Below are 23,930 nucleotides of genomic sequence, written 5' to 3' on the forward strand. Positions count from 1 at the left end.
CTCCACCAAACCCAAGCATCCATCAGCGGCTCACTGCACATTGGCGTCATGAATGCATAAGCCACCGGCAGCGAAAAAAAATCCACCATCCCCCCGCTCTTCCTCCCCTCCATTATCCCATCCGATAGGAGACGTTGCCCCAGAGATTCGGTCCCATTTCCTACCCTAGAGATTCGGTCCCGACAATCTACTGGACAAGGATGTGCCATCACTTCTGGAGCCCCATCACAACGACGGCGACAACCATGACAATAGTGTCATTAAGATTAACGGCGAGGCCAATCAATGCTATAGCAACGACAGAGTTATATTGGATTATAACAAGAAACTGAAGTATGCAGCACTTGAAGCGGCGAACAAATCCCGTGTGTCGTACACTAGATGCCCATCTAGGGTGGCTCTAATGGACACCGAATGGAAGGTCTACAAAGGGTCGTATGTGGAATTGACGACGTATAATCCAAGCATGGGGCCAGTTCAGGCGGCACTGGTGGCGTATGTGGCAGCTGGCGCTGGTGGCGGGTACAAGAAAATTGTAGTAGGGGCATTGGTGGAGAAGAAAGGAGCAATGGTGGGACAGAAAGGCACGGCACGACTGTTGCTGCAATCAGTATCTTCATGATGTGATTTTGTAGTATTCCACTGCAATTCAGCTCCCTCCCTCAAAATATAAAAAGCCTTGTTAATCTGTTATTGATCGATCTGAAGATGTCGTTAGCGTTATTGATTTGGAGGGGTGAAATCATTTTAGATCAATTATCTTCAAGCACTTCTTCAATTTGTTGTGCCAAAGAAACTTATCTCTCCACTCAAGCAACTCTCCTCGATCTGATTGCTTAGGCTCTTTCCGAACTTTATCTCTCTCTCTCTCTCCAACTTCTCCTTCTGCGTTATTTCCGATAAATACAGAGAATGTGCTGAATTGGAACAGCTCCTGGCAAAAACCTGACGGAGTCTTTTAGAAGAATGGACGAGTATCGGATGGGATAATGGAGGGAAGGGAGAGCAAAGAGGGGGTGGATTTTTTTCCTATTGCTGATGGCAGCGTTCACGATGCCGGTGGGTAGTGAGTCACTGATGGACGCTTGGGTTCGATGGAGGAGAGTAAAAAATGGCCGGTTCAACCAACCGAGCGACTGGTAATGGAGAAAGTTTCCGTTAATTCGAAGTTAAGACGGATGAGATGGCGTGTTTGCCTCTCATTCGAGGGTGCACAAAACGTGGTCTCGCACCAACAAGGCACCTCCTCATTTGTGTTAATGATGTAATAATGTTGCTCACACTCTTGCTCATCTCCATTACCTCTCCCTTGTTGATATTGCTGACATGGCTACCTAAGAGGCATTTGATAAGTCTTTTTGTGTGGTGTTTCAGGTTTTTTAAAGTTTGGAAGACTAAAATTTGGAATTTCTCTATGCAATAAAAGGTAGAAAGCTAGAAAGACCTATGCTCCAAAAGGTTCATGCAAGTCCAAAATGACCAAAAATCTAGAAAGTTCAAATGAAGCTTTATGTCATTTTGCACCTAAAATCTTTCATTTAACAGCTAGATCATAGTAGACTAGGATACTTACCAAACAGTCTAGATCATTAAAGACAAGACCTCATAGGCTCATTACATCTTTTGGCCATCTACGTTTTTGAAAGATCTTCTTAAAAAGACTTGCCAAATGGCACCTAAATCTGGTGGATTATGGTTGCTTAGGGAAATCAATGGACTTCCAAATTAGACATCCAATTTGAGTATTAGATGTTGAATTTGTTTGGTAATTGGATGGGATACAGAATTCACTTTTATCCAATCCAATAAAACTTAAAGTCTGATTACATATGTGTAATATAACAATACACATAATCATTACCCAAGCCTTATCCCAACTATATGGGGTTGACTACATGAATATTGTTTTGTCCTTCCATTTTGTTTAAAGTCGAGACTTGCTCATGAGCCAAGTAGCCCGATGGACAGGTCTGGCCCACCTATTCTATATCACGCTTGGACATAATTTTAGGCCTATAGGTTTGGGCTTGGGCTCTAAGCACCAACCTCAAATACTTTTCAAGCCAAGTACTATATTTCTCAAATAAACTCAAGCTCCAACCCAATAGTTAGGCTGGGCTCAAGATTTAGGCCTAATGATCAAGTTGACCTTGGGTTTGGGCTCTAAGCACCAAACTCAAATATTTTTCAAGCCAAGTTTGATATTTCTCAAATAAGATTGGGCTCCAACTCAATAGTCAATCTTGGCTCAAGATTTAGGCCTTAATGGCAAAGCTGAGCTTGGGCTTGGGCCTAGACCAACCTAATGGCAGGAAATAATCTCAATGCATGCCCGTGGTATGTAGGGATTTGAGAAAACTTGTGATGGAGGAGATCCAAATAGGGTTGTAAATAGATCGTATTTAGATCGGGTCCAGTTGCATCCACATCCGATTATAAAACCTCTAGATATGCATCCACATTCAATTATCATGTCAGATTTTGAATTGAATCTGGATTTAATCTGCAACCATTTTATTATGTTTAAAATGATCAAAAAATTAAAAGCATTTTAAAAAATTAATTATTGTTAACTTATATATGTATAATAAATATATATAAATATAAATTATTAATTTTATTTGTTATGAATTTTATGTAATTAATATTTAAATACATATATAACTATACTAAATCTATATCTGAATGCAAGTTCTAATATCATGTCCGGTGTAATCGAATTTGGGGTCGAATTTGATACCGGAATTTCAGAATCCATTGGCATCATTAAATTAAACTCGTTCCATTGGTGTTTATATCCAGTTAATTATTCCTCATATATTTTTAACAGATTTATACTACCTTAAAGAACACTAATAGCTTTGCTAATATTTTTGGATTTTTTTAGGACAAAATTTATCCTTCCATATTTAAATTTATTGATAAAAAATGAGGGCAAAAGGGTAATCAATTATTAATATTAAATGAGTTAAAAATATACAATTGTAAGATATTCAATGTATTCAAATTTCTTTTCATTAAATCCAACAATTAAGGTATTAATTTGCATTAACCTTCATTGAATCATATATTTAAGGCATTTTTATTTCGGCTCATCATTAAATTATATTAATTAAATCCATACACAATAGATTAATAATTTCAAGAACATAAACCCATACTTTTAAAATCTACCTAAATAAAAATTGTGTTTTCATCTAGACAGTGGTAAGAAATTAAACCATTTTGGATTAAATACGCCAATTAATGTTGTCACAATTAAATAATAAAATGAAAAAATAGATAAAATGAAAAAAATATTTAAATTAAAAAAAATTGGAAACATTTTTAACATCATATATTCAACATATTAAACAATAATAAGTATGATAAATATAAAATGATTTTATTAACGATGGAAATGGAATGTAAAATTTAAAACCAATTAGAAATAAAACCATTTTCCTATTATCTCTCATTAAATCTCATATTAAGGTATATTCTCTTATTAAATCCACAAAATTATTTTTAATATTATAAAAATAAATTATTTGAAAAATAATTTGAAAGCAAAACTATTTTCTTCCCTCCCAATGGTGGGTAAGCAATTCAACCATTTTGTGCCAAATGAGTTAATAAATAATGTCACAATTAAATAACAAAAAATTAAAATATATAAAATATATAATACAAAAAATAAAAAGAATTGGATATATCTCTAATATTGCATATTCATTATACTAAAAAAAATATGTATGAAATGTAAAAGTAATTTTATTAATGATGAAAATGGAATGCCAAAGTTAAAATCAACTCATAAATGAAATGATGTCATAGTCAAATAATAAAATTTTAAAAATATAAATAAATAATAACAAAAATAAAAATAGAAAAAATTTGGGCACATATCTAATGTTATATATTCATAAAAATAAATGCTGGGTACATCTCCAGTATTATACATTCATTATCAATGATGGAAATGTAATATAAAATTTAGTATCAACCTAGAAATCAAATTATTTTCCTTTTTGGGTTTTGGGTTTTGGGTTTTGGGTTTTGCGTTAGTGGTTTGAGTCAAATGGATTAATCGATGATATCATAGTTAAATAATAAAATTTTAAAAAATAAAAGTACAAGTAATTAAAAGTATATAAAAATTATATATTAATTATGTCAAACAAAAATTAAGTATGATAAGTAAAAATTATTTATATAATGTAGATGACATATAATTTAATAAATCCAAAAGTAAAATTATTTTCTTATCTAGATGGTGGATCAATGATCTAACTTTTCAAAGAAATTCATCAAGTCATAATTGAATAATAAATATTTAAAAAACAATGAAAAAGTACAAAATTCTATCACATTTGGGAGCAATTATAATGTTATATATTCATCATAATAATTAATAATTGTTAAAATATATATTTTTTTATTTATGACAAAAATGGAATAAAATTAATAATTTAATAATAATAATAATAATAATAATAATTGTTATTGTAATTTAAAATTTTCACATGCAATGCATGTACACATTTACTACAAGGATTTAAATTTATGTTTAATTTTATTCTTACTTTGTTAATTTTCAATTTTATCTTAATTATGATACATATAAAATCAATTAATTAATATGAAAAAAAATTTCGCATGCAATACATTACCGTAAGATAGCGACTGGTTGGTTGGTAATGCCTCGTGCTGGCTGTAAGGAGGCTTAGATAGAATCCCGCGCCCCGTTGTGTAACCCCACGGAGAAAAAATAATAATAAAAGACTATCTATCGGTACAGTCGACAGCAGGTAAATAGATTAAAAAGGCGTGGCCGGATCTGCTCCGCATACAGCGCATCTCACACCGATCTCACAGAATCCTATGGTCGCAGCAAACATCTTTCGTATTTATATTTATTATTTAACCGATCTCACAGAATCTTATGGTCGCAGGAAACATTTATTATTTATGGAGAGATATTCCCTTTATGTGGCTGTGAAATCGGTGTGAAGCACGCTTTATGCGGAGCAGATCCCAATTCACATCTAACGCTTCATTACACATGGCCTCCGTTAAACAAATTAACAGAAGAAACACGTGTAAGGCGGCGCATGATGATACGATGTAACGTACTACATTACGCAGCTTCCCATGCGAGGATCGATGAACGATCTCAAAAATTTCAGAGTTGGCTTGATTTTAGGCTTGTAGGTTACATCTACGGAAAGACAAATGTTGGACCAGCAAAGGCAAACAGACCATCATCCTGTCTCACCCTGTGAAATTGGAGCATTTCGGTTATAATTCGTTGACGCGAAGGAAGCTTCTGTATTGGGCCGCGGGCGTTTCAGCGTATCACCGTATCAAATATAGGTCTTTCGTTACATTAGGGTTTACTTTTCTTTATCTTTTTCCTTCCATTTTCGCCCTGATACGACTCGACGGTCGGATTTCCTTCGCCGGAATTGTAATTTCTGTCAGAAACTCCGACCGCGATCGTTGGGCCTTTCTCTAAGCTCACCTGTATATTGGCCCACGTTCAATCGGTTCTTTAAGGTTTGCATGCTAGAGAAATTCAGACAGGACGGTTGATTGATCAAATAACCGATTCCTCCGTCACGGAGTTCTAAGTTTATACTCGGGATGCATTCCTGTGATTTTGTTTCGAACAGGAATCATTGGTTATAGCTGAATCATCGGGGTTCTTAGACAATTTGGAGTTTTAATTGCCACGAATAGATTTACTCTGTAAAATTTTCATCAAACCTGCGGTGTCTCGCCTCGGCGTCAGGCTCGATAAATTATTATTTTGTTACTGGAGGTGGACTGAGGGGATTTTGGTTACAAATTCAGCTGCAGTTGGTCATCTTTCCATTCAGTTAGCTGCAGTTTTATTGGAGACTTTTGACTCGATCGTCCTTGCTGTTATTATTGCAGAGGAGGATAATTTGTTATACAGGGTTTTTGAAGGAACACAAGGATCAGAGGTTGTGTTTCCTTGTGAGCGAGGATGACTAGTCATGGAGGTTCTTCCAGAAAAAGCTCGGCTCTCAGTACCTCATCATCGCAAGGAAAGAAGAAAGCTTTGGAGATTGGAGGCCCCGACCCCAGACGGAAATCTTCTGCTTCATCTCGTTCCAGTTCCATGTATGCTGTCCTTTCTCTCTATCACACCTTGAAAAGTTTCGCTTTTGTATTTTGTATCTGGATGCATTTTAATTATAGATTCGGTTCTAGTTGCGAAACCCTCATTTCTTTGTTATGATTAATGTTAAACTCTATGGATTATTCTCTAATTTTTCAGTCTTAGGTCTGGGCTTATTAAATTTTCTGTCTCCTAAGGGGCAGATGCTCCTAAAAGAACTACTGGGTTGAGAATCAAATTTGATTTCTTTGTTTGGTTTCTTGTTCACGTTGCTATATGAAAATTGCTGCAGTTCATTTATGGAATTTGCATTTTGTTTTCATTTCTGTCCGTTGTTTATCACACTCACTTAAAGTAATTTACGAGGAAAAGAAGTATAGGTTTGGGGGTTGAGGATTTGGTTGTCACAGAAGAAATGTAAGTCTGAAATCTGAATTCCTAGGCATTCCAAGAAGATAGATATTTTAACATAGGCACCATGAGTACGAGGATTGATTCAACAATCCCAATTTGGCTTCTTTTGTCTAAACCAAACATAAACTCCAAAATGTAATTGAGTTGATATTTCTGATGTTCTTAAATTTCCACTAAACATTATTGGTAATACTGAATACTCTATCATGAAGAGGTTATTCACTCCATTATTTTCTCTGTCAATGAATGCTAAGATAAGTTAGTCTTAAATTCTTGCTGCTGGTGCAGTTTGGATTTATGTTCTGTTACAGATGACAATATAAAGAGAATAATGTGCTATTTGTTTATGTAAACAGAATATTATCCAACATATTTGTCAAAATTCTTATTTATTATTTATTAATGTGCATATCCACATATTACAATACCATGCAAGCTTAAAATAGAGGAATTTCAGTGACATTATTCCTTGTATTTGGGAACAGAATGCTAACTGGTGAGCGTACAGTCAAGCGGTTGCGATTGTCAAGGGCCCTTACAGTACCTGAAAGTACAAGTGTCCATGAGGCTTGCCGCCGGATGGCTGCTCGCAGAGTTGATGCTTTGTTGCTAACTGATTCAAATGCTTTACTTTGTGGGATTTTAACAGACAAGGTTCAACTTGATTTGCATCCTTTACTTTGTTTGCTGCAGTATGAATCCTTTTTCTATTCAAGCTCATGAATGTGTTACTTTTCTCCTTTCTTTTTTTCTTTCTTTTTTGGGTTTCCTTCTTGGTGATTTAAGGACATAGCAACAAGAGTCGTTGCTCGTGAGGTAAATATTGAGGATACACCTGTCTCCAAAGTCATGACAAGGAACCCAGTTTTTGTTCTTTCAGACACACTAGCTGTGGAGGCTCTGCAGAAGATGGTGCAAGGTTTGTACCGGCTGGGAAGTACATATATCATTCATTATCTTTCTTGGACAACTTACAATCATTTCTTGGACTATATAATCATGTTTTCAATGCTTTACCTACAGGAAAATTTCGACATTTGCCTGTTGTGGAGAGTGGAGAGGTAATTGCTTTACTGGATATTGCAAAGTGTCTGTATGATGCTATTGCACGAATGGAAAGGGCTGCTGAGAAAGGAAAGGCCATTGCGGCTGCTGTAGAAGGAGTGGAAAAACAATGGGGAACTTCAATATCTGGTCAGTAGAGAGTGCTACTAAAAATGAAGTTTTCCCTGCATCAATTGTCTTGCATGCAAAACTTCTTCTTCCGTATAAATTTTGTTAGACTTCTTAAGACATTTAGGTTTCATGCCATTTTATATGTGGTTATTTGCATTACAGGTCCCAATACTTTCATTGAAACTCTTCGAGAAAGGATGTTTAGACCCTCTTTATCTACAATCATTTCTGAGAATACAAAGTAGGTAATATCCTCATTTTCAATTAGATTCTTTTAAACTTCCCTGGGATTTTGTTTCCTGAACAAACACTTAGTTTAATTGACTGAGAGTGCTCATTTCAGGGTAGTAACTGTCTCACCTGGTGAGACAGTCTTAACAGCAGCAAAGAAGATGCTAGAGTACCGGTTAAACTCTGCAATTGTAAGTGTTGGAAACAAACCACAGGGAATTCTAACGTAAGCATCTTCTCAGTCAATGCATCACATTCTGGATTTTTTTGGGTTAAATTGTCAAAAATGGTTAAGAACTTGATGTAACTTTGTTATCCTTAAGACAAACTCTCAATGTTAATGTCTGTTGCCAAATTCCTTTGTCAGTTCAAAGGATATATTGATGCGGGTCATAGCACAAAATCTTTCTCCAGAATCAACTCCTGTAGAGAAGGTATGTATCATACATAAATGGTTTTGTCCAGCTCAAATGAATATTTTTTTTTCTTAGTCTCTTTTTGCATTCATTTCAACATTTCTTTTCTCAAACCTTACACTGTCAACTAAGGAGCATTTTATGTTCCTTTGGGTAAAACAAATTTTACACCTGATTCTTAAACATAGTTTACTGGAATCTGATATTCAGGTCATGACCCCAAATCCTGAATGTGCAACAGTGGATACACCAATTGTTGATGCTCTGCACACAATGCATGATGGGAAGTTTTTACACCTTCCTGTTACGGATCGAGGTATTTATATATTCTGCCAAAAGAGAATTTAGTAACTGGTATCCTGTTACTCTTGTTCTAATTTGATAAGTTTGGATTTTGCAACAGATGGAAGCATTGTTGCTGTTATTGACGTACTTCATATTACAAATGCTGCCATAGCTACAGTAAGTTGAACCAATGTTCAGAATTCATTGTACTCCAATTATGTCTTCCGTCCATTTTATCTTTCTTTTTTAATAATTGATTTAGTATTTGCACGTATAATGATATAGAAGTTGCATGCATCTCATGTTAAAGGTTGTGTAACAAGTCACAAGCCCTATATATTAGGAACTTGTAACTTGCCAGTTTTGTTAAGAGGCACAAAAATATAATATGTTCTGGTAATATTATATGTGATTTAGTGCTAGAGATATTTATGTTGAAGTGTTGAACTTTTCTAGTATTTAAAGATTCTGTAGATGTTATAGTTTCTGTTTACCAGTGTCCTAATTAGCTACTTCCAGTGTCATTCTGTAACTGCAAATATATTTTCATGTCAGGCCTTTTTGGTGTTTCTTATTTATGAGTCTGGTATTGCCACAATTATCTTAGTTACATAGTGAAAGGTGCATAACAAAGACAAACTAGATTGATGTTTTGGAAATCTTCTGGTAGATGGATATCCTCATAACATCTTTGCTTCAATTGTCACAGATGTTAAATTCTAATTGCAACACAATGAAGTATATGGATTTCATGTATTTAGAACTACTTGTTGGACTTGAAAAATCATTAACTTTTTGAGTGATGCAAAGCTAAAAGTTGAGGAAAGGGATGTCAAATCTGTCCCTTCATCTGGATCTATACAGGCTTTCTATGGGTTCTCATGATTATATGCTTACAAATACAATGTGAACCTGACTTTATTCCTGAGCCTTAAAATGTTCAACAAGCCCAAGGGAAGTCAAACCTGTCCCTTCATCTAAGATCTATACAGGTTTTCCAGGGGCTCTCATGATTAGATGCTCACATATGATAATGTGAACCTGACTTTATTCCTGAGCCTTAAAATGTTCAACAAGTCCAAGCCCAATAAATTGCTGAATTGGTTCAAGTTCCCACAACATTGAGCCTATCTCAGCAAGCCCAGGACATCTTTTTTTTATCAGCAAAAAGATTAATTATATTAATAGGTGAAAAAAGTCACAGCAGTTTGGGTATCTGTTCACCCAAGAATACAGAATACAGCAATGTCCAATAACAAGTTACAATAGGGCCCAAAATAGCTGCTGCCTAAATATCGCTTGCTTAGTGTCAGCCATCCCATTAGCCATCCAGTGTGTCCAAGTAAAAGAAGCACTCAAGTCTGCTTTCACTTTCAGGCTTTCCATCAGCAAGCCTGGGGTACCAGTTGCCAATTTGTGCAGACCCCATGTGATATGTAAAAGATTCACTTCCAATCATCTTCTCAAATCTCATAGTCAATTCTTTTAAAGATTTGTTGAATATATGAAGATTTAGAATATTCATTTTCTAACAAATATTTCTTCTTTTTAGTTTCATTGTTTAGATAATCATGTGATATGTAAAAGATTCACTTCCAATCATCTTCTCAAATCTCATAGTCAATTCTTTTAAAGATTTGTTGAATATATGAAGATTTAGAATATTCATTTTCTAACAAATATTTCTTCTTTTTAGTTTCATTGTTTAGATAATAAATATATTGTAATGTAGATCTCAGAAGATATATTTTAAATCCTCCATATAAACCAATATGCTCGTGTCTTTGGTGTACATGGGCATATTGTAATTACTCATACTCTTTTTCAATGAAGTACATTACACCTTACCTTCTTAAAATTATATAAAACCTATTAACAGAAATAAAAGGAAGAGATAGAGAGGAGAAGAGAGAGTAGAGAGAAGAGAAGGGGAAGAAGAAAGATCAGGAGCCAAAAGGTTGGGCTGGTGGCACCCACTTCTTTATTTATAATAGAGAAACAAAATAAAAAAGATTAAATTACATCTATACCCCTGTTTGACATTCTAATGAGAAATAACATAAAACTAACATGGGACAGCTTTCTAACAGTTCACTAATGGCACTATGACAACAAAACCAATGTAGACACCCTTAGCATTGATTGAATGAATAGATCTAATACTGGATCTTGCAGAAATTGTTTTCTTTGGTTCAATACATACCCTGTATTTCTACATCATTGGAATATAGTTGAGTATGGTGTTTCAGTTTCTTTATTTTGCTTCCCCTTCAAATAAACTAATTGTGTTATGCAAGGGTAGAGTATCTCTGCATGACTATTCCATTTATATGTTCCATTTCCTTTTCCAAAGAAATATAGAATATGGACATTTTCTGGTGGTTGACATGTTGTTAATTTTAACTCCTCAGGTGTTTGGTAGATTTTACAGATTTCGGGAAGACAGAAGTCCAGAAATTAGCATTTTTCTTTCCAGATTTTTGCTTTTCTATTATTTTACTAGTAAATATGCATGGGTGTTGCACATGGCAATTTCAAATGATTTCAGTGTTTTTATCAAAACCAATGTAACAAAGATAAGTAATCAAAGCATGGCGCATTAGTGGATTTATTATCTTTCAACCTAAAGACCCAACTTCAAACCAACTGATGGTGGCCCAGTTGATAGGTTCTCTGGCTATTTGTAGTGGAGACCTGGGATCAAATCCCGCTGCCACCAAGGTTGGGGGGCTATGGGTTTGGAGGATGGGCTACCCTATTGTGTAGCCCCATGAAGCCAATAAAATAAAATAAAAGATAAGATAGAAGAAGAGAATGCTTTATTGAGAGAATACCCTAAAAGGCAGATAAGTATTAAAGAAAAGGCCAACCCACCCAAACACATCTCTGGCAAGTGTCTATATAAAGAAAATTAGCTTGCATATATATTACTTATAAAATCCAAGACATTACACAAATCCCTCTGAACAGATCTTCTATTCACACCTTCAGAATCTGGAAGGTCAAAGCCAAATCATGGATGAGGGATGAAGTTCGCAGATAGATGCATAGGAAAAGGATTCATGCTCCAAAATCTCCAACATACTGCAAAAGGATTCATGCTCCAAAACATTTTTGCATTAGAATCATCTGAAAAACTTTTAACTGGAAAAATACATTTGCATTGTGTAGTAGCAAATGATTTAGTGTTTTTTTCACTAAATTTTGGAGTAGCAGGTCTATGCTGAAAAGTTATATTTATTAGATGTTTTTTTTCTTCTTCTGTAATATTCTTTCATGGGAAATATTTTTTTTCTTGCATAAACTAAGGTGGGAAGTAATGGTGGAATTGGAAATGAGGCTACGAGCACCATGATGCAAAAGTTTTGGGATTCTGCAATGGCATTGGGATCAGTGGAAGATGAAGAAGAGACACGAAGGTTAGACTCTTATGTCATTGCAGTGAAGCATTTCTGTTTAGGACTCAAATTGTTTTTAACACATGGTGATTTTTCAGTGAGGGATCCATAAAACTGCCTTCTGAGGGAACAGACTTAGGGAAGTCTACTTATCTTTCATATGCCCCCCCTAACACGTTCTCATTCAAGATTGAAGATAAAAAGGGTCGGATGCACAGGTTCAACTGCGGTATGATGTCTCTTCTCATCTAGCAGCTTTAAGTTATTTGTCTAATGAGGAAATCTAATGTACCAATTTGACAAGGGGTCAATAAACTTTGTTCTTTATAGCAAAGAAAAAAATCATTAAAGAAAAGAGAAAAGATAGATCAATAAAAAGTAGAAAGTATTGCTTATCAAAAATAAAAAATGGAAAATATAAGATACAATCTCAGTTGATAAGATATTACCAAGGCAAAAAGAAAACCACAGAGTCACCCCCAGCCCCTGCTACCACCTTCAACCCTGTTTAGAAAATCATATTTTCAAGGATCATTCTTGAACCACAAACTGAACCAGATCTGAACCAAAAGGAATAGGGAGGGATAATACCTGATACAAAGAAGCAGTATCTCCCAATGGAGGTGTTCACGCCCAAGGAAGGATCCAAAATCTGCTCCCACTGAAGATGGCGCAATGCAAGGTGGAGCAAAATCAGCAGTATTCTTCCAAAAGAACTTGACCCTTCTCAAGAATCACCTGGATGGCCTGTGAATACAACTCCCACCAATCTTTTCTCCAAAAGATTGGAATCAAGATCCAATCTTGATTTCTCCCAAGAACTGGAGATCGAACTGCTATAGGCGGCGGCTGCAGGAAGGAGGCGGCAAGAGAGTATTTGCAGGGTGCAGAATTCTCTCTTCTAGAAATCTCAGCTCTAAAGACAAGAGTGTGTAGCTTGCATGTCTAAAGGCTGCCGCCCCCTCTTCCTTTTGTAGACTTAAAGGGATCAGCTCCTAATCCCATTAGGAGTTGCTAACCCAAATATTTGGATTAGTAGTCCCTTTAAGTGATAAGGGATAACCCTTATCTTATCTGTAGATTGGATCAGCCATCTCCTAATTTAATTAGGAGGTTTTCAAATCTAAATCTCATTTAGATCTTGGACTCTCTAAGTGGATAGGGTTTGGGCCCAATCCTATCAGCTGATCCATCTCAAAATTCACCCCTTAAGTGACTAATCAAATTAGCCCAGTTCGAAATGGGCTTAAGGCCCATTTAAGGTTATGTATTCATTTAGCCTTCCAAACTGCTGCCCAGTTGGGCTTCCTTGTATGGTGTGGGACCCAAACATTGATCTACACATCAGCCACATGGGTTCAGCCCAACCTTTGTTACAAGGCATGGCCGAATAAACTGTTATGGACAGTGCATCCCCTAAAACCCATCTCATGAGCTCTATGGGCCCAACACTTACCCTAAGTGGTCCTTGGGCCAAGCCACCTTGTAACACCCAGGGACTGTGGGCAGATGCAAGATTAGCCCATCAGGTATTATCCTCAATGGTCTTACACTTAACCTCTCAGCCCATAATGATCATACACTGCCTGACAAGAGAAGACCTCTCCCTCGGCTGCAAGGAACAGTGTTGCACTCTCTGTTTATATGGATCCCGGGAATTAAAACCTTTTGCAAATCATTTCGAAACCATAATATATATACTTTTATATCTCATATAAAATATATTTTGCAAAAACAAACCTCAACGAATGAAATCGGATGCCGGCAGTCTTGGTTTCCATTAGTGAGAGTGCATCCCCGATCATTACCTTTGTCCGACAAAGGGGCTAATCCTGTCACTATGATCACCCACTCAGATGAATTCTCAGACTATCCCAACATACCCAGGTTTTGACCCCCACTAAGGATCTCACTGAATGGTACATCAAAGATAACCCAATCCGACACCTAGTGCATTATCATAATCGAGTCTAGGGGTCGGGTGTAACTTTCTAGTTTTGCCCATCAATCTCCAAGGTCCAGGGCAATACTGGAAATCTGATCCAGTTTAATGATTCAATTAATCCTACACTGTGTGCCTAGGGTCTCACCCCGGTAGCTGAGACAAGCCACCCCAACCGACTTGGTGGCACAACAGTGTCAGCCTTGTCAGGATAGGTCTCCCTAGACCGACCCACTGGCTGTGAACATTCTAAACTAACACGAGTCTCATTAAGTGTCCAATTTAAGAGTATTACACAGAAACATACCAAGGGAACATGAATCAAATATGCACTTTTATTCATTTACAATAAACTCATAAAATACATCATTTTGATTGAAGCTAAGGGCATACAAAACTGTCTAATACAATAAACAAGAATTTAGCGTGGTCTTTAGACGACCTTTTAGTTATTTCGACTGGTGATTATCTTTTTGTTACTAGATGGCTGGTGCTATTCACAGTCGGCCAGTATTCTGATGTGGTTTCAGCAAGAAAACCAAAAGAACAATAAAAGAAAAACCAGAAGAAAGAAGAGAGGAGAGAAGAGAAAAGAAGAGAAAAGAAGAGAAAAGGAGCAGATCTTAATCGGTTTCTGCCGCCCAGATTTAGTATTTATATGTTTCTATTATAACAAGATCTATAATGACATCTATGCCCCTACCACCCAAAGCACTACTTAATAAACAATAACAACAATAGTAACAACAACTATAGTAGGCCCAGTAAGGTCTAGAAAGACTAATAACAAAGGCCCAAAATACTAATAACAAGTAAATAAAAAAGACAACTAATATGTCAAGGACTTCACAAATCTATTAGACTTTCTCCACACTCCCCCTCAAGTTGGGAATAGATATTAGTCATTCCCAACTTGCATAAATCTGTCTCTAACCGACCCTTGTAACTGCTTTGGTGAAGAGATCAGCAAGCTGTATATGGGAGGCAACATAAGGAAGGGACACTTATTGGGAGGCAACTCTTTCTCTGATAAAGTGTTGATCCACCTCAATATGTTTGTTTCTATCATGTTGTATTGGATTATGAGCAATATTAATAGCAGCTTGATTATCATAATACAACATTAGGGGCTTTTCATATTCAACCTCCAACTCCTCAAGTAATGATCTTAATCATAACACTTCAGCCACCCCATTATCCATAGATTTGTACTCTGCTTCAGCATTGGAGTGGACGACAACAGTTTGTTTCTTACTCTTCCAAGAAACAAGGTTGCCACCCCACATCCAGCCCAGTCTGCATCAGTGTACGCTTCTATCTTCATATGACCATTATTCTTGAAGAATATATCTCTACCTGAACACCTTTTTAAATAGGCAATATCCTTTCAACTGCAGGAAGATGAGATGTTCTGGGAGACTACATATAATGGTTGACAACACTAACAACATAAGAAATATCTAGGCATGTTAGACAGAGGTAGAAAAGCTTCCAACCAGCCGTTGATATAGCTTTATCTTCAAGTGGTTCACCCCCTTCCGCATTTATCTTATGGTTTGGCTCAATTGGTATGTCTGCTGGTTTAATTCCCAATCACTTCCTACAAGTTGTCAATCTCATAAAGGAATTATTTTCTACTCAGAAACCAATGAGTGCCAGTACCAATGAGTGTCAGTACTAATCTCCAAGATTGCAGATCTTGGGCAGCAAGAATTTCTCCAATAAACCTCCAAGAATCAGGCAAGACAGACTGAAATATCCAGCCCTAATACATCCTCATGTAGCCAGCTAGAAGAACCCTACATAGAAACCCTAGCAAGCCCTAAACCTGGCTTTGATACCAAGATGGCTGGTGCTGTTCACAGTCGGCCAGTATTCTGATGTGGTTTCAGCAAGAAAACCAAAAGAAAAATAAAAGAAAAACCAGCAGAAATAAGAGAGGAGGAGAGGAGAATAGAAGAGAAAGGGAGCAGATCTTAATCAGCTTCTGTCGCCCAGATTTCACGTTTATATGTTTCTATTATAACAAGATCTACAATGACATCTATGCCCCCACCACCCAAAATAACAAGAATAGTAACAGCAACTATAGTAGGCCCAGTAAGGCTCAGAAAGACTAATAACAAAGGCCCAAAATACTAATAATAAGTAAATAAAAAAGACAACTAATATGGCAGGGACTTCACCAATCTACTAGACTATTTCTCCACATTACCCTTTCTTTTGAAAAAGGTTAGGTATAATTGTATTAAGTATCAAAAGATGTGTACAAAAAGGTCCTTTGTACAAAGAGTTTCTGTACAAATGAACAAATCTTAAGGACCCCCAAAAGCATCCACTTCCAAAAAAGAAGATGAAGTGAATTCTCGTTCAAAAACAGTAGACATCCAGCTTCTAATCATTTCTATAGCAGAATTGACTACTACCTCCTCCAGACTTGCTCCCGGTTCAAACACTCTTAAGTTTCTTTCAAATCAATAGCCCACAAAACTGCTTCTGGAACAGGTGCCCAGCAGCAATTCCCTTTTTCTGTCGTTTCCTGGAACATGCCAACCAATTATGCCTTATCTGAGGCGTGGCAGAACCAAAAAAGCAGCAAAAAGATGTGCCATATTCTGGTTGGGAAGGTACAGTAGAGGAAAAGATGAGCAATTGCTTCATTCTCGTTGTTGACAGAGGGCAGAGAGATCAGGTAGATTCATCCCCTTGCTGGCTAATGTATCATTCGTTAAACATCTATCCCAGGCCACCAACCAAAGAAGAACTTGACTTTTGAAGGAGATACTATACTCCATATCACCTTGTAAGGAAAAGAATTCTCCAAATCATCAATATCCCTTATATAAAGACCTCAGTATGAAGAGACCAGATTTTGTCCATCTCCACTTTCTAGGATCTTGAGATTGTGGGTTTACTTGCTGATTTTAAATCAATGCAAGGAGCTATCTTACTTCTTGCATCTCTCAGTCATTGAAATTTCTTCTAAAAGAGGGATTCCAGGTAAGAGTCTGCTACTAAAATATCACTACTGCTAGCCACTCTTAAACAGGTTTGGGAACAAATCCTTCAACACCCTATCATTGCACCAAGGATCATTCCAAAACTTAATTCAACTGCCATTCCCTATTTGGTATTTTATACCTTTGATAAAACAAGGGTAAACCTTATTTGTTTCCCTCCAAACACTGCAACCTATGGTTCAATTCAAAGATTTAATTTCCAATAGGCTGTGTTTGGTTTGAAAGAAAAGGTAGGGAAACCTGTATATGGTTTAATAGACGATATATTGTCTATACCAGGCCATAACTGACAAACAACATCAAAACAATTTGACTTTTGACTGCATTAATACATACTTAAATAACCTTTCTGACAGTACCAAGTCAAAGGAGATCTAGTCAATTTTTAATATTGAAAAATGCATCCAGGCTTAAACCTGTTGGCCCAGTTTGAATCAGAGTAGCAATAGCAAACAGCTTGTTCCAAGAAGTTAGTAGATTGAAAACGTTGGATAGTTGTGGTGCTTGGTTTTGGGCCTGAGAGATCTCTCAGATGAACCCACTTACTAAAAGCTCAGGTTTCCTCATTATCTAAATTCTACAGACTTTTGATTGTATTCTATAATTGTGGAAATAACTTTTGCTATTGCTGCTGACTTCAGAAACACAGAGTTTGACAGATGTTATAGCTTGCATCCTTCAGAGGGTGGGAGATGACATCGACCGGAACCACGTCCCTCAAATTCTGGTATGTTGAAACTTCTTAGTAACCTATTTGTTTATTTACTTTGGGGAAAGAGGCTTGCATTATATTATCTTGGCTGTGTTTTGTAGTATGAAGATGAAGACCACGACAAAGTCATGCTTGCATCAGATAGTGATCTTGGAGCAGCTGTGGATCATGCAAGGCAAACTGGTATGAAGGTATGATTCTTCATTATTCTCTTATTTCAAGGCAGGATATTAAAGAATTCATCTTGTACGTTGACTACTAATAGCATACCAACTGAGATGAAAACATGCACAAAGGTTCAGTTTGCTTGGAACGTGATATTTGTTTTATATAGAACTGTATATTTTTATGGGTTCAACTATGATACCGGAAAAACTTACAGCCAACCAACCATTATCATAAAAAAGATGACCAATTGGGGGATATTCATCAGAGTTCACGGCAGTGCTTTGATTGGTCAAAGCTCTTCTGGTACCATGTCTTTCCTGGATCATAGATTTTTCCATATTTTCACTAGTTATTTTTACTAGGCACTGGTTCAGAGCCTCAGGGGTAAGTAACCAGTAACTAGAATGATGAAGACAGGTCTCATTCTGGGATCTGGGGTTTGACTCCTTCAAATTTACCAAGTGGTGCTCTGTAATATGAAGGATATCAAAGTGGCAACAAGGTTCAAAAATTTTGAGGGGTATATTGGGATTCTGAACCTCACTCGTTATGTTTTTTTTTCGTTTCAAAATTTCGGGGAGGGGGGGGTTGGTTGGGAAATAAGGCTATTTAACATATAAAGTAAACGTCCTTCAAAAATTCCTATAAGCATATTGGTGACCCACTTATATGATATTATGCCACTATCATCCGATATATAACAAAATTTTGAACCTTGGTGGCAGGATCTTTTTCTTCTCTTTTCACACTGTAATCTAAGAAGCTCTGAAACATCCTTTCTAGAATTTATCGACATACCCTGGCATCCCAGACCTTCCACAGATGAAATCTGGTGCAGAATAAAATTGTGGAGTTATAAGCACAGATGAAAGTAGTGAACTTATCATAGTGATAATTGTTCAAGAGTCAAGACTCCCTTTTTTATAAAAAATAAAATCCTTGTTGAATTGAACAATCTCTAACATTGGTTGAAATCTGTAACAGGGTCTAAGGCTGTATTTAGATTATTCAGGCACGGATGATCATGGGAGGGCTGGGTCTGGAAGTTTGAGTTATGCACACAAGGATGCATGGGCTGCTGCATACAGTACAGTTGCAGCAGGTGCTGCACTTGTAGCAGGACTCGGTGTAATGGCATACTTGAAGAGATCCTGATTAGTGTCATACAGAGGAAGAAACATCTTTTGGACCCACAGATTACCAATCTCTTCGACTCCCTAGGGGGGGGGGAGGAATGGGGAGATTACAATACTACAAGACACGAGGCAAATGCGTTTCTGCAACGCTAAATGTGTATTGATTTGCGGGAATGAATAATGATATTCAGAAGGTTGAACTTGCATTTAAGGGGAAAAACTTTCCAACTTGCTATTACCATTCAAGTAATTCATGTTTTTTATTCTTAATAAAAGAAACAATGGACGATTCTAGTTTAATCAATAAATTGGATCAAATCAATCCATTTATATATCGATGATTGGTGATGATGCATCTCCGAGAATTGCAGCTTGGCCTGGTCAATCCCATGGCCTTAGCGGCCAGTTCACGTCACAGCAACAAGCCAACAACTCCCATACCCGTATGTTGTTATTACGGGGAGGTGTTCCCAATACACGGCTGATCTGTGCTATAAGGTCAGTCGTCAGTGTGAGGAGCGCTCTGTGAAGAGCAGATCCGAACTCCTTGGCAGCTTCTAAGTTACTAGTCAATGGCCTTAGCAGCTGTGTTTTTGTTTTGATTACATTCATATGGTGCTCATTCTCTCTGTGTTAATGTGTTATATCCAAGGTATTAGTATCAGCGTTTTTGCGATACTAGGTTGGTTTCTGATTCAATTCGGTTAAGGGTGACTCGATCCATTTATAATTCAATCTGATGTGATCTATTTTTTGCTTTATTTGATCTAAATGTATATGCTTATATATACTTGGAATTTATACTCTTTATTGATAAAGTTTGGTTCAATAGTTGTACTTTTACCAAAGAATCATTGGTTCAAGTTTCATGAAATTTATTTTCAATATATATTCTCATTTGTGATTGATGGTGACGAACAGTAGATGAAGTGTCTGATGAGTTGGACAAGCTGTGCTGGATCCAATGATCTATGCACGCAAATGGTCAAGGGTCCCAAATGGGGTTGTTAATGGATCAGGTCTACCAGGCAGACCCAAACCGACCTAACCATTTATAAGAATTCTAGTTTCATGATTTTTTTTGTTCTTAATTTTTTTATTCATCATATTTTATGTTTGAAATGATAAATTTGATAGATAATAGATAAGATAATATCAGTTAACATAACATGTAAATTTAAATAAATTTTTTATTAATGTTATATTATCAAAATTAAAGTTATTATTTAAATAAACAAATATAATTTTTAGCATAATTGGGTCTCATGTCCCCAGTATTAACCAGGACGGTTCTGGGTTTGTGATTTTGTCCTGATTAATAATTGATTCATGATTGGTTTAATTAGACCAAACCGATTGACAATCCTAGCTCCAAGGTGGCTTCTTACGAAAAAGCACTATGGCGCCCAAGTCAATAAGCATATATGGAGGTTGATGAGGCCAAACTATTAGGACGAGCTTGTCATAACTAAGCAGAGGAATTCGGAAAGCAAGTGAACTAGAGAATAAGAGAGCGAGAATGCCAGAGTGTGAAGAATACCTTGATTGGCAATTTGGCATGCCTTTAAATACCTATTGGGGTGTACCTTTGTGCTTTTCACTTGAGGGACACATGGCGTGTCCCAAGATCGTCCTCGACCCAAGTTCTAGGAGTGTATTCCTCAATCCTTGTGTGAAAGGCAAGATGAGGGGTGTAGTCTGCTTGGTATTCACCACGTGTCCCTAGTTGTCTGAGATTCGTGGCGTGCAACGACATCCATTCCCACGACGAATGTGGATCCACTACGTCATCGACCTCAACATCAATTAGGCTCGAGGCTCATCATAAAGTGTCATTCAATTTTAATCCATATTATTATTCATGTGGTGATTTAGTCGGGGTGATTCACGATTCTATCAGTGGTATATAATATCACAATCATTTTTAGTTCATATTTTTAATAATATATAAAATTTTGATCATTTTTAATTAATGACACCTTGAATATCTGGATGTATATAATCAAATTTGAACCTCCTTATATCGAATACGATGCATTTACAGCTCTACATCCTTATATTTGTCAATTTAATTTTTAGTAGACAAACTAGCGGGATGTATGAAATTTGTTAAGCGAAAGCTAAATAATAAAAACACATAAGAGTATATAATTATTTTATATTTTTTAACTTTTTAAATAATTAATAATTATTTATATTTTAGGTTCGACTATGATATGCAAAAGATATGATATCTGAAAATTTTCTTACCAAACAATTGGTATCATAAACGAGGTAGCCAATCAAGTGTTATTTATCAAAATTCATGAGTGGATTTTGATCGGTCATATTTTATATATTACTTTTAATAATTTTTTTTATAATACAAAAATAACAATAATTAATTCTAACTAGGGTTATTCATCAAACTGATGAAACTGACCAACTCAACCCAAATTGGTTGATTTTCTAATATTTCTAGTTGGCTTTAGTTCAACAATTCTTCATCTAACCAAGTTGGATTAACTTCGCTTTGGCCAATTGTAAATTGACTAAAATTGAATGGCCCAATCATATATATATATATTTAATATTTTTTTTAATACAGGAAAGTGGGAAATTTCTCATATTTCTTAGTCTAAAATATTTTATATCATAAATTTAAATTTTAAATTTGTTTTTTAATAATGTCACTATAATTTTGAAATTTTTAATTTAATTTTTTTTAATTTAAATCTTTTGAACCAACCTACCAAACCAAAAATCAACCCAAAACGATACAACCTGAGTTAGCCGGTTTTCACTAATGGCTAGTTGATTTCAAATGACCAACTTCCCAACCCGACCAGGTTGATTTGGTTGGCCAAACATCCTACAACCAAACCGAACCAACTTGTGAACATTCTTAATTTTAGCTAAATTAATAGTTTAATCTCTAATAAATAACAATAATTGAATCTCTAATGATTATTGAAAACTTATAGTGAAAATGTACAACTATTGAAAATACATTGATAATGAAAATACAATAAATAATTAATAAAAATACAATAAATACTAAAAATATATTAAATTAATCAATAGCTAGTATAATCTCAAATAATAGTTTAATCTCTAAGAAACATTAATCAATAAATTATAACAAAAATACAATAAGTACAATAGATTAAATTTAAAAAGTTAAATAACAATAGTTTAATCTCCAATAATTTTTGAAAGTTTTCTATTAAATAACAAAAAAGAAGATTTATACATAATTATTGAAAATATATTTATCGCAAAAAAGTAAATACTTATTGAAAATACAATAAATATTATTTTAGCGTATATAAATATGTAATGAGTATAGATTAAGATTTTAAAATTATTATTAATAAAAATTAAGTTTTTGAAGTTATTTTCTATAGTTATTAATTGAAATAAGTGAAATTAGTTATTTAAAATTTAAAATATTAATTATTTATTGAATTTAAGAATTCCTAAAATTATAATTTATACTATTATTACATAATTTCGTTATTAGTTTTGTAAAATATTAAGTTATTATTAATTTGAATATTATCTTATAAATATTTTCTATTTTTAAGAAAATTTTTAAATTTATTATATAATATTAAATTTTTAGATATTACATAATATTAAAATTTTTAAAGTTATTACATAATATTAAATTTTTTTGAATAATTATTTAGATATTTTTAATATTTTGATTGAAGATATTTAGTTATTGAAATGTTTAAATATTATTATTTTTTTATTATTTGAATAACATTTAAATTGAATAATCTAGAAAATCATAATTTAAATTGTTAGTACATAATTTTATGATGAATTTTGTAAAAATATGAAATTATTAATAATATGAATATTATTAAATCTATTGTAATTATTTTGTGTGTTTTTAATAAATATTTTAATGTTATTATATAATTTCATTATAACATTAAATAATTTTTAAATTTTTAATTCAACTTTCTTTATATAGATATAGATAAAAAGTGAAGGAGAGGATAAATAGAAATTAGAGATAATTTAGGAGAGAAATAGGAATTAGATATAATTTAGGAGAAAGTGGGTGATAGTGGGGGAGGTAGCTTATGAGAAATTTTAGGAGAGGATATCATTTAGGTTATTGGGAACGTGTGTGTGTGTGTGTGTGTGATAGAGAGAGAGAGAGAGAGAGAGAGAGAGATTTTAGGTAATATTTTATGGGAAAGGAAATCTAATCGATTGTTTAAAAAATGAGATACAATAAAAAATAAAAATTTCATATATATATATATATATATATTATCTTTTACTATATAGTGCCAATGCCCTTGCTTCATGTTTACATATCTATAAAAAGAAATCTAGTCCATTTATTTTCTTCTCTCTTTGACGAATTAGAACCCCTACAATAAATGTGGGGATTTTATGGATCAGCTTATAACCCACCCACCAAATACTTGGTAGTTATGGTTAGGGCTGTCAATGGTCTAGGTTTGGTGAACCAATTGTTAAAATCGATAGTGCCAAAATCGAACTAGACTTGATCGGTTCTATTATTTCAAAACTGATACTAAACCAATGGGTAATTGAGACAATTGAGTCTACTTGATTGGCCCTGATTAAATTAAAAAAAAAAAACCATACTTAACCGAAAACAAAGAATGGACATCTCTCTCATGTCAATGGGTCGATGGTTCGATCGCTCGGGTCATTGGGTCATTGATTGATTCAACAGTTTTTGCCCAAAGACCGAATCAACGAGTCAACAGGTTGATGGTTCCATTCCGGTCCCTGCGAAGCAGGGCCCTCCACTAGTGTTGACATTAATCAAATAGATGATAAAATTTTCATAAATTTTGGCAAATAATAAAAATCAATATTTATAATCCTTTTAAAATTCAATGCTACACAAAGCGAGGCCTCATGCACTATTTC

General features: G+C 34.9%; 1 protein-coding gene and 1 pseudogene across 3 annotated transcripts; both read left to right on the plus strand.

Moving 5' to 3' along the window:
* On the plus strand, positions 1–1,383 carry LOC148862452 (cytidine deaminase 1 pseudogene; annotated as a pseudogene).
* A 3,764-nt stretch (positions 1,384–5,147) lies between these two features.
* Positions 5,148–19,357, plus strand: LOC148862453 (CBS domain-containing protein CBSCBSPB5-like). 3 transcript variants are annotated; one of them, XM_088977915.1, is made up of 15 exons: positions 5,148–5,355; positions 5,920–6,129; positions 7,027–7,195; positions 7,328–7,460; positions 7,565–7,735; positions 7,880–7,958; positions 8,061–8,174; positions 8,316–8,382; positions 8,575–8,680; positions 8,768–8,826; positions 11,959–12,068; positions 12,146–12,276; positions 17,651–17,736; positions 17,823–17,912; positions 18,874–19,357. In XM_088977915.1, the coding sequence occupies exons 2-15, from the start codon at positions 5,993–5,995 to the stop codon at positions 19,042–19,044; spliced, it is 1,623 nt and encodes a 540-aa protein (XP_088834041.1). In that variant the 5' UTR covers positions 5,148–5,355; positions 5,920–5,992; the 3' UTR covers positions 19,045–19,357. The 3 variants fall into 3 exon arrangements, 2 of the variants coding, with proteins under 2 accessions (XP_088834041.1, XP_088834042.1); XM_088977916.1 differs by having other exon boundaries at positions 5,148–6,129; positions 17,823–17,904; XR_016109862.1 differs by lacking the exons at positions 17,823–17,912; positions 18,874–19,357 and adding an exon at positions 17,418–17,566 and having other exon boundaries at positions 5,148–6,129.
* The last annotated feature ends 4,573 nt before the right edge of the window (positions 19,358–23,930 follow it).

This window comes from Nelumbo lutea, chromosome 3 (genome assembly GCF_056320005.1).
Source record: "Nelumbo lutea isolate HS-2025 chromosome 3, American lotus-T2T, whole genome shotgun sequence".
Classification (NCBI taxonomy): domain Eukaryota; kingdom Viridiplantae; phylum Streptophyta; class Magnoliopsida; order Proteales; family Nelumbonaceae; genus Nelumbo; species Nelumbo lutea.

Bases quoted from the DNA above. Each gene is read 5' to 3' on its own strand.
- LOC148862453 (XM_088977915.1), top strand. From the start codon at position 5,993: ATGACTAGTCATGGAGGTTCTTCCAGAAAAAGCTCGGCTCTCAGTACC. The intron at 7,959-8,060 runs GTAGGTAATATC...TGCTCATTTCAG, and splicing joins ATCATTTCTGAGAATACAAA to GGTAGTAACTGTCTCACCTG. The intron at 8,175-8,315 runs GTAAGCATCTTC...TTCCTTTGTCAG, and splicing joins AAACCACAGGGAATTCTAAC to TTCAAAGGATATATTGATGC.